At 37.1% G+C, this 12297-nt stretch overlaps 1 protein-coding gene across 4 annotated transcripts in view; it reads right to left on the bottom strand.

Moving 5' to 3' along the window:
- The window catches only part of OPHN1 (oligophrenin 1), a 658667-nt gene that overhangs the window by 459585 nt on the left and 186785 nt on the right, over positions 1–12297 (bottom strand). For all 4 annotated transcript variants that reach the window (XM_081567319.1, XM_081567322.1, XM_081567321.1 and 1 more), the window contains exon 4: positions 9084–9145. In XM_081567319.1, the coding sequence (XP_081423445.1) occupies positions 9084–9145 (62 nt within the window). The remainder of the gene's footprint in view (positions 1–9083; positions 9146–12297) is intronic.

Genomic DNA, 12297 nt, shown 5'->3' with positions numbered 1-12297 from the left:
TTCTTGACAAAGTAATGTCTCTGCTTTGTAATATGCTGTCTAAGTTGGTCATAACTCCTTCCAAGGAGTAAGTGACTTTTAATTTCATGGCTGCAATCACCATCTGCAGTGATTTGGGAGCCGAAAAAAATAAAGTCTGACACTGTTTCCACTGTTTCCCCATCTGTCTGCCATGAAGTGATGGGACTGGATGCCATGATCTTAGTTTCCTTAATGTTGACCTTTAAGCCAACTTTTCCACTCTCCTCTTTCACTTTCATCAAGAAGTTGTTTAATTCTTCTTCACTTTCTGCCATAAGGGTGGTGTCATTTGCATATCTGAGGTTATTGATATTTCTCCCGGCAATCTTGATTCCAGCCTGTGCTTCCTCTAGCCCAGTGTTTCTCATGATGTACTCTGCATTTAAGTTAAGTAAGCAGGGTGACAATATACAGCCTTGACATACTCCTTTTCCTACTTAGAACCAGTCTGTTGTTCCATGTCCAGTTCCAACAGTTGATTCCTGATCTGCATACAGGTTTTTCAAGAGACAGGTCAGATGGTCTGCTATGCCCATCTCTTTCAGAATTTTGCACAGTTTATTGTGATCTACACAGTCAAAGGCTTTGGCATAGTCAATGAAGAAGAAATACATGTTTTTCTGGAACGCTCTTGCTTTTTCGATGATCCAGCAAATGTTGGCAATTTGATCTCTGGTTCCACTGCCTTTTGTAAAACCAGCTTGAACATCTGGAAGTTCACAGTTCACGTATTGCTGAAGCCTGACTTGGAGAATTTTGAGCATTACTTTACTAGCGTGTAATTTTTGTGTGTGTGTGTAAATTTTATTTTGTAAATTTTTTTTTTTTGTAAAATTTTGTAAATTTTTTGTAAATTTTATTTTTTGGGGCTCCAAAATCACTGCTGATGGTGATTGCAGCCATGAAATTAAAAGATGATTACTCCTTGGAAGGAAGGTTATGATCAACCTAAATAGCATATTTAAAAGCAGAGACATTACTTTGACAACAAAAGTCTGTCTAGTCAAGGCTATGGTTTTTCCAGTGGTCATGTATGGATGTGAGAGTTGGATGGTGAAGAAAGCTGAGTGCCACAGAATTGGTGCTTTTGAACTGCGGTGTTGGAGAAGACTCTTGAGAGTCCCTTGGACTGCAGGGAGATCCAATCAATCCATCCTAAAGGAGATCAATCCTGGGTGTTCATTGGAAGGACTGATGTTGAAGCTGAAACTCCAATACTTTGGCCACCTCATGCGAAGAGTTGACTCATTGGAAAAGACCTTAATGCTGGGTAGGATTGGGGGTTAAGAGGAGAAGGGGATGACAGAGGATGAGATGGTTGGATGGCATCACTGACTCGATAGACATGGGTTTGGGTAGACTCTGGGAGTTGGTGATGGACAGAGAGGCCTGGCGTGCTGCAATTCATGGGGTCACAAAGAGTCAGACACGGCTGAGTGACTGAACTGAACTGAACTCACTAGCGTGTGAGATGAGTGCAATTGTGCCATAGGAAAATGCCAATAGGAACATATATATCAATAATTACCTTAAATGTAAATGGATTAAATGCACAAACCAAAAAATACAGAATGACTGAATGGATATAGAAACAAGACTCACATATATGTTGTCTACAAGAGACCCTCTTCAGACCTAAAGTAAAAGGATGAAAATAAAAGGATGATAAAAGATATTCCATGAGAATGGAAACCAAAAGAAAGCTGGAGTGGAAATCCTTAATTCAGACAAAACAGACTTATTACAAGAGGAAAAGAAAGACATAATGATCGAGGATATAATGATAAAGGGATCAATCCAAGAAGAAGACATAACAATTGTAAATATGTATGCACCCACCACAGGAGCACCTCAATACAAAAGGCAAACACTAACAGGCATAAGAGGGGAAATTGACAGCAACACAGTGATAGTAGGGGACTTAAACACCTCACTTATACCCATGGACAGATCATCAAACAGAGAATCAATAAGAAAACACAAACCTTAAATGAAAGATTAGACCAAATGATCCCAATTTATATCTTCAGGATTTTACATCCAAATGTAGAATACACTTTCTTCTCAAGTGCTTATGGCACATTCTTCAGGATAGACCATATCTTGGGCCACAAATCAAGCCTCAGTAAATTTATAAAAATTGAAATTGTATCAAGTATCTTCTCTGACCACAATGCTGAGACTAGATATCAACTACAAAAAAAAACCTGCAAAAAACACAAACTCATGGAGATTAAACAATACATTACTAAATAACAAAGATGTTACTGAAGAAATAAGAATGGAAATCAAAAGATTCCTAGAACAAATGAAAACGAAAACATGGCGAGTCAAAAACTATGGGGTTCAGCAAAATCAGTTCTAAGAGGAAAGTTTATAGTAATACAATCCTACTTTAAGAAACAAGAAAAGCATTGAATAGAAAAGCTAACTCTATATTGAAAGCTGCTCGAAAAAGAAGAACAAGAAACCCAAAATTAAGCAAAAGGAAAGAAATAATAAAGATTAGAGCAGCAATAAATGACAAAGAAATGAAGGAAACAAGCAAAGGTTAATAAAACTAAAAGCTAGTTATTTGAGAAGATAAACAAAATGACAATTTACTAGCCAGACTCATCAAGAAAAACAGGGAAAAAATCAAATTAAAAAATAGAAATGAAAAGGAGAGGTTACAACAGACAACACAGAAATACAAAGGATCATAAGAGAATATTATGAGCAATTATATGCTAATAAAATGGACAACCTAGAGGAAATGGACAGATAATCAGAACAGTTCAACCTCCCAAGACTGAATCGGAAAGAAATATAAATTATGAACAAGGCAATTACAAATACTGAAATCAAAACTGTGACCAAAACTGTCCTAGGAAACAAAAACCCAGGGGCAGATGGCTTCATGGGAGAATTCTATCATACATTTAGAGACACTCTAATGCCTATTTTTCTGAAACTCTTCCAAAAAATTGCAGAGGAAGGAACACATCCAAATTCATTCTACAAGGCCAAAATCACCCTGATAACAAAACCAGGCAAAGACAACACAAATAAAAGAACACTACAGGCAAATATCACTGATTAACATAGATTCAAAACTCCTCAACAAAATTCCAGCAAACAGAATTCAGTAACACATTAAAATGCTCATACACCATGATTAAGTCAGGTTTATTCCAGGGATGCAATGATTCTTCAATATACACAAATCAATCAGTGTGATCCACTATATAAAAAACTGAAAGATAAAAACCATATGATAATCTCAATAGATGCATAAAAAGTCTTTGACAAAATTCAGCACCAATTTATGATAAAAATGCATCAAAAAGTGGGCACAGAAATAACCTACCTCAACATAGTAAAGATCACATATGATAAGCCCACAGCAAACATTCTCAATGGTGAAAAACTGAAAGCATTCTCTCTAAGATCAGCAACAAGACAAGGGTGTCCACTCTCACCACTATTATTCAACATAGTTTTGCCTAGCTATGGCAATTAGAGAAGAAATAGAAATAAAAGGAATCCAGATCGGAAAAGAAGAGGCAAAGCTCTCACTGTTTGCAGATGACATGATACTATACATAGAAAAGCCAAAAGAAACTCAGAAAATTACTAGCGCTAATCAGTGAATGTAGCAAAGTCGTGGGATACAGGGTCAATATGCAGAAATCACCTGAATTCCTATATATTAACAATGAAAAATCAGAGAGAGATATTAAGGAATCAATTCCATTCACCATTGCAACAAAAAGAATAAAATATCTAAGAATAAACCTACCTAAGGAGACAAAAGAACTGTATATCAAAAATTATAAGACACTGGTGACTGAAATCAAAGATGACATAAACAGATGGAGAGATATTCCACGTTCCCGGGTAGGAGGATCTACATTGTGAAAATGACTATACTACCAAATTCAACCTACAAATTCAATGTGTTTCCTATCAACTTACCAATGGCATTTTTCACAGAACGAGAACAAAAAAGTTCACAATTCATACGGAAACACAAAAGAGCCCAAATAGCCAAAGCAGTCTTGAGAAAGAAGAATGAAGTTGGAGCAATCAACCTTTCTGACTGAGACAATACTACAAAGCTACAGTCATCAAAACAGTATGGCACTGGCACAAAAGCAGAAATATGTAACAATGGAACAAGACAGATAGCCCAGAGATAACCCATGAACCAACAGTATCTTATTTTTGACAAAGGAGGCAAGAATATACAATGGGGCAAAGATAGCCTCTTCAATAAGTGGTGCTGGGAAAACTGGACAGCTACATGTAAAACAATGAAATCAGAACACTTTCGAATGCCATACACAAAGATAAACTCAAAATGGATTAAAGACCTAAACATAAGACCAGAAACTATAAAACTCTTAGAGGAAAACACAGGCAGAATACTCAACAACATGATCAAAGCAAGATCCTCTATGACCCACCACCTAGAGTAACAGAAATAAAAATAAAGATAAACAAATGGGACCTAATTAAACTTAAAAACTTTGGCACAGCAAAGGAAGCTAAAAACAAGGTGAAAAGACAACTCTTCAATATGGGAGTAAATAATAGCAAAGGAAACAACTAACAAAGAATTAATTTCTAAAATATACAAGTAGCTCATATAACTCAATACCAGAAAAACAAACAGCCCAATCAAAAAGTGGGAAAAAGACCTAAACAGACATTTCTCCAAAGAAGACATACAGACAGCTAATAAAGATATGAAAAGATGCTCAACATCACTCATTATTAGAGAAATGCAAATCAAAACAACAATGAGATACAACCTCACACCAGTCAGAATAGCCATCATCAAAAAGTCTACAAACAATAAATGATGGAGAGGGTGTGGAGAAAAGAGAAACCTCTGGCATTGCTGTGGGAATGTAGATTGACACAGCCACTATGGAAGACAGCATGGAGATTCCTTTAAAAACCAGGAATAAGACCACCACATGACCCAGCAATCCTATTACTAGGCATATACCCTGAGGAAACCAAAATTGAAGAAGACACATGTATCCCAGTGTTTACTGCACCACTATTTACAATAGCTAGAACATAGAAGCAACCTAGATATCCATTGACAGATGAAAGCATAAAGAAGCTGTGGTATATATAGACAATGGAATATTACTCAGCCATAAAAAGGAATGCATTTGAGACAGTTCTAATAATGTGGACATACCTAGAGCCTATTAAGCAGAGTGAAGTAAGTAAGAGAGAGAAATAAAATATCATATACTAAGGCATATATATGGAATCTAGAAAGATGGTACTGATGAATTTATTTGCAGGGCAGCAATGGAGAAACAGACATAGAGAACAGACTTATGGACATGAGGGGAGGGGAGGAGGGAGAGGGTGAGATTTATAGAGAGAGTAACATGGAAACTTACAATACCATATGTAAGATAGCAACAACCCCAAAAGCATGATTGATGAAAGACCTGATAAAATGGACTTCATTCAAATTCGTAACTTCTGCTCTGCAAAAGACATTCTTAAAAAATGAAAAGATAAGCCACAGACTAGAATATTCTGTGCAAAGAACATTTCTGATAAAGGACTGGCATCTGAAATATACAAAGAAATCTTAAAACTTAACAATAGGAAAAACAGTTAAGACAAAGAGTCGAACACAACTGAGAGACTTTCACTTTCAAGAAGTAGGCAAAAGACGTGAACACACCCCTCACGAAAGATGATGTATAGACAGCAAATGAGCATATGGAAATATGTTACAAATTAAATGTCACCAGGAAAAAGCAAATTACAACAGCAAACATATATCATTATACACAAAGAACATTTCATATAAGGATGGGCATGATAAACGACAGAAATGATAAGTACCTAACAGAAGCAAAAGACATTAAGAAGAGGTGACAAGAATACACAGAAGAACTATATAAAAAAGGTCTTAATGACCCAGATAACCATGATGGTGTGGTCACTCACTCAGAGCCACACATCTTGGAGTGTGAAATCAAGTAGCCTCAGGAAGCATTACTATGAACAATCCTAGTGGAAGCAATGGAATTCCAGCTGAGCTATTTCAAATCCTGAACAATGATGCTGTTAAAGTGCTGCATTCAATATGTCAGCAAATTTGTAAAACCCACCAATGGCCACAGGACTACTGGAAAAGGTCAATTTTCATTCAACTGCATAGAAAGGCAATGCTAAAGGACGTTCAAACTAATGTACAATTATACTCATTTCACATGTTAGCTTGGTAATGATCAAAATCCTTCAAGCTAAGCTTCAGCAGTATGTGAACTGAGAACTTCCATATGTACAAACTGGATTTACAAAAGGCAGAGGAACCACAGATTGAATTGTCAACATTTGCTGGGTCATAAAGAAAGCAAGGGAAGTCCAGAAGAATACCTATTTCTGCTTCATTGACTACACGAAAGTCTTTAAACTGTGTGGACAACAACAAACTGTGGAAAATTCTTAAAGAGGTGGGAATACCAGACCATCTAACCTGTCTCATGAGAAACCGGTATGCAGGTCAAGAAGCAACAGTTAGAACCAGACATAGAAAAATGGACTGGTTCAACACTGGGGAAAGAGCACATTGGGAAAAGGTGTATATTGTCACCCTGCTTATTTAACGTGTATGCAGAGTACCTCATGCAAAATGCTAGGCTGGATAAAACAAATTAGAATCAAGATTGCTGGGAGAAATATCAGTGATGTCAGATATGCAGATGACACCACTAATGGCAAAAAGTGAAGAGGAATTAAAGAGATTCTTGATGAGGGTAAAAGAGGAGAGTGAAAAGCTGGCTTAAAACTCAATATTCAAAACACTAAGATCATGGCATCTGGTCCCATCACTTGCTGGCAGATAGAAGAGAGAAAAGTAGAAGCAGTGACTGATTTTATTTTGTTTGGCTCCAAAATAACTGTGGGTGGTGACTGCAGCCATGAAATTAAAAGACACTTGGTCCTTGGAAAAAAAAGCTATGATAAACCTAGACAGCGTACTAAAACTCAGCAACTTCACTTTGCCAACAGAAATCTGTATAGCCAAAGCTACAGTTTTTCCAGTAGTCATGTATAGATGTGACAGTTGGACCATAAAGAAGGATGAGTGCTGAAGAATTGATACCTTCCAATTCTAGTCCTGGAGAAGACTCCTCAGAGTCCTTTGAGCTGCAAGGAGATCAAACCTTGCAGTTAATCATAAAGGAAATCAACCATGAATATTCACTGGAAAGACTGAGACTGAAGTTCAAGCTCCAATACTTTGGCCACCTGATGCAAAGAGCCAACTCATTGGAAACGAACTTAATGCTGGGAAATTTTGAAGACAGGAGAAGAAGGGGGCAACAGAGGATGAGATAGTTAGATAGCATCATTGACTCAATGGACATGAGTTTGGGCAAACTCCAGGAGATAGTAAAGGACAGGGAAGTCTGGCATGCTGCAGTCCATGGAGTCGCAAAGAGTTGAACATGACTTAGCAACTAAACAACAACAAAAACACGTATTAGAGTGGGTGAAATCCAAATCACAGCCAACGTCAAAAGCTTGTGATGATGTGCAGCAACAAGAACTGTCATTCATGGCTGGTGGGATTGCAAAATGGTACAGCCACTTTGCAAGACAGTTCAGTTTCTTACAAATCTAGACCTACTCATCACACAATCTAGAGATTGTATCCCTTAGAATTTACTGAAAAGAGCTGAAAATTTGCATCCACATAAAAATCTGTACACAGATGTGTATGGAAGTTTTTTCATAATTGCTAAAACTTGGGAGTAACCGATATATTCTTCATTAGGTGAAACGATGAAGAAACCATGGAACATCCATATAATGGAATATATACTATAATATATGCATACATATTATTCACTGACCGAAAGAAACGAGTTATGAAGCCATGAAAAGACATAGAGGAACTTTAAATACATGTTGCTAAGTCAAAGAAGCCAATCTGAAAAGGCTATATACTATACAACTTCAGTTACATGACATTCTAGAAGAGGCAAAACACAATAAAAAGAAAAGTGTTTGTCAGGAGTTTGAGTGTCAGAGAAAGTAGGGGGAATCACAGGAGATTGTTAGGGCAGTGAAAATATTCTGTATGATGAACTTTGATGTTGCATATATGTCATTAAGAATTTGTCAAAAGTGATAAAATATATTCAACACAGAAATTGAACCCTAAAGTAACTAGGGACTTTAGCTACTAATATTGTGTTGATATAGGTTCATTAATTGGAACAAATGCATGTTGTTAATAAAAAGGGAAACCACACATGCAAGATGTTAATAATAAGGGAAACTATATGGGGGGTGGTAGCAAGCAGAAAGGAAGTACAGTTTACCTTTGAACAGTGCAAGTGTTAAGGGCATAAGCCCTAACTCTGTGCAGTCAAAAGTCTGCATATAGCCTTACAGTCAGTATTCCAGTATCTGAGGTTCTGCAACCATACATTCAACCAAACTCAGATCATGTAGTACTGTAGTATTCATTGAAAAGTACCCACATATAAGTGTACTCACAGAGCTCAAACACATGTTCAAAGGGCAACTGTATGTGAAATCTCTTTATATTTTCACTAAATTTTTATACAAAACGAAAACTGCTCTAAATATCAAAGTCTATTAATGTTAATAAATTAGATTTTAAATGTAAGGAGAAAGTTACTACATAGATATAAATAAAACTACCACATGTTTAAATGTAAACATATAAATATAAACTCACTATTTCTAAAAGCAGATAAACACACAAATAGATAATTTGTTTAAGAACACTAAAGACCACAATTTTTGTCAATATGTTCAACAGCCAAATTTAATGTCCTCTCAAGTCTTATCTTACTGAAATGAATAGAGTAATTTCCCTTTAAACTCTCAGGATGGGAACTTGAAATAGAATAACCAAATCGATTTCCAGTCTTTATACTACCCAGGTAGTAATGAGACAGAAACTCAAACAACAAAGCATCACTCCAACCAATGAAGACAGAAAAAAATCCCCAAAGTCAGCCATGATCTTGGCTCCAGGCCAAGTGTTAATGACCTACCATCATCATCCTCTCGTTTTCTACTTCGTTGAGCAATTCAGCAAATTCTTTGAAGGATTCAGCTAGAAGGACAGAATAAAAAATAAACCAAATTAATTATGGTACTTGATGGGAAAGTGGGCAGAGATCTAAGGGAAAAGAGGTAGAAACCAGTGCCACAAGCCAATGGCACCACTACAGGAAGGTGTCAAATCTAAGGACAAAAGAAGAAAAGTTCAGTACCTATTCAATTCAATATTGATTTCCTTTTCTTCTCTTTTTTTGGGGGGAATGCTCCTACCTCAGCTTTTCCCTTCAATTTTATTGCTATATAATTGATACATAACATTCTGTAAGTTTATAGTAACTTTGACAAGTGCTAAAAAAAATAAATAAAAGTTAAACATGTAGTTACCCTATGATTCAGCAATTCCATGTCTGGATATATTTGCAAAAGAACTGAAAACATATCCAGACAAACATTTCTATACAAATATTGTTGACTGTTTTATTCACTGCTGTTTGTTGCTCAGTCATTCAGTATGTCTGACTCTTTGCAACCCCATGGACTGCAGCACATCAAGCTTCCCTGGCCTTTACTCACTCCCAGAGTTTGCTCTAACTCATGTCCATTGAGGCGATGATGCTATACAACCACCACATCCTGGCCCTCTCTTCCTTTCCTCTTCAATTTTGACCAGCATCACAGTCTTTTCAATGAGATGGCTCTTCTCATCAGGTGGCCAAAGTACTAGAGCTTCAGCTTCATTCCTACCGATGAATATTCAGGGTTGATTTCCTTTAGGATTGACTGGTTTGATCTCCTTGCTGCCCAAGGAACTCTCAAGAGTCTTCATCAATTCTTAAGCACTCAGCCTTCTTTATGATTCAAATCTAACATCCTTACATGATTACTGGAAAAAAACAAAGCTTTGACTATACAGACCTTTGTCAACAAAGTGTTGGTGCTGCTTTTTAATATACAGTCTAGTTTTGTCATAGTATTTCTTCCAAGGAGCAAATGTCTTTTAATTTCATGGCTTCAGTCACTGTCCACAGTGATTTTGGAGCCCAAGAAAATAAAATCTACCACTGTTTCCATTTTTTGCCCATCTATTTGCCATGAAGTGACGGGACCAGATGCCATGATCTTAAATTTTGAATGCTGAGTTTAAGCCAGCTTTTACACTCTCCTCTTTCACCATCATCAAGAGACTTTTAAGTTCCTCTTCATTTTCTATCATTAGGGTGGTATCATTGGCATATCTGAAGTTATTCATATGATTCTCTGCAATCTTGATACCAGCTTGTGATTCATGCATCCTGACATTTTGCATGATGCATTCTGCATAGAAGTTAAATAAGCAGGGTGACAATACACAGCCTTGGCATACTCCTTTCACAATTTGCTGTTCTTTGTCTGGTTCTAACCGTTGATACTTGATCAGCATACAGATTTCTCAGGAGGCAGGTAAAGTGGTTAGTATTTCCATCTCTTTAAGAATTTTCCAGTTTTTTGTGATCCACAAAATGGAGCAGTACAAAATGAAGCAGGGCAAAGGCTAACAGAGTTTTGCCAGGAGAACACACTTGTTATAGCAAATAACCTCTTCCAACAACACAAGAGAAGACTCTACACATGGACATCAACAGATGGTCAATACTGAAATCAGATTAATTATATTCTTTGTGGCCAAATGGAGAAGCTCTATACAGTCAGCAAAACAAGATCAGGAGCTGACTGTGGCTCAGATCACGAACTCCTTATTGCCAAATTCAGACTTAAGTTGAAGAAAGTAGGGAAAACCAGTAGACCACTCAGGTATGACCTAAACCAAATCTCTTTCGATTATACACTGGAAGAGACAAATAGATTCAAGGGATTAGATCTGATAGACAGAGTGCCTGAATAACAATGGACAGAGGTTCGTGACACTGTACAGGAGGCAGTGATCAAGACCATTTCCAAGAAAAACAAATGTAAAAAGGCAAAATGGTTATCTGAGGAGACCTTAAAATAGCTGAGAAAATAAGAGAAGCTAAAGGCAAAGGAGAAACGGAAAGAGACACCCATTTGAAAGCAGAGTTCCAAAGAATAGCAAGAAGAGATAAGAAAGTCTTCTTCTGTGATCAGTGCAAAGAAAGTAGAGGAAAATAATAGAATGGGAAAGATGAGAGATCTCTTCAAGAAACTTAGAGATACCAAGGGAACATTCATGCAAAGATGGGCACAATAAAGGACAGAAATGGTATGGACCTAATGGAAGCAGGAAATATTAAGAAGATGTGACAAGAATACACAGGAAAACTATACAAAAAAGATCTTCATGACCAGATAACCATGACGGTGTGATCACTCACCTAGAGCCAGACATCCTGGAATGAGAAGTCAAGTGGGCCTGAGGAAGCATCGCTATGAACAAAGCTAGTGGAGGTGATGGATTTCCAGTTGAGCTATTTCAAATACTAAAAGATGATGCTGTTAAAGTGCTTCACTCAATATGCTAGCAAATTTGAAAAACTCAACAACAGAGTTTGTTTCTGTCTGGCGACAGAACTGGAAATGGTCAGTTTTCACTCTAATCCCAAAGAATGGCAATGCCATAGAATGTTCAAAGTACCACACAATTAAACTCATCTCACACGCTAGCAAAGTAATGCTCAAAATTCTCCAAGCTAGGCTCAACAGTACATGAACCGTGAACTTCCAGACGTTCAATGGATTTAGAAAAGGCAGAGGAACAAGAGATCAAACTACCAACATCGGTTGGATCATAGGAAAAGCAAGAGAATTACAGAAAACATCTACTTCTGCTTTATTGATTATGCCAAATCTTCTTACTTTGTAGATCACAACAAACTGTGGAAAATTCATCAAGAGCTGGGAATACCCAACCACCTTACGTATCTCCTGAGATATCTGTAGGCAGGTCAAGAAGCAACAGTTGGAACTGGCAATGGAACAACAGACTAGTTCCAAATTGGGAAAGGAGTATGTTAAGGCTGTATATTGTCACCCTGCTTATTTATCTTCTATGCAGAGTATATCATGTGAAATGCCAGGCTTGATGAAGCACAAGCTAGAATCAAGATTGCCTGGAGAAATAACAGTACACTTAGATGACACCACCCTTACTGCAGACAGTGAAGAGGAACTGAAGAGCCTCTTGATGAAAGTGAAAGAGGAGAGTGAAACAGTTAGCTTAAAACTCAACACTCTAAAACTAAGACCATG

The sequence above is a fragment of the Giraffa tippelskirchi genome, chromosome X (assembly GCF_054371585.1).
Source record: "Giraffa tippelskirchi isolate mGirTip1 chromosome X, T2T-mGirTip1v1.2.pri, whole genome shotgun sequence".
Lineage (NCBI taxonomy): Eukaryota > Metazoa > Chordata > Mammalia > Artiodactyla > Giraffidae > Giraffa > Giraffa tippelskirchi.
This window is presented reverse-complemented; position numbering and strand designations above follow the sequence as displayed.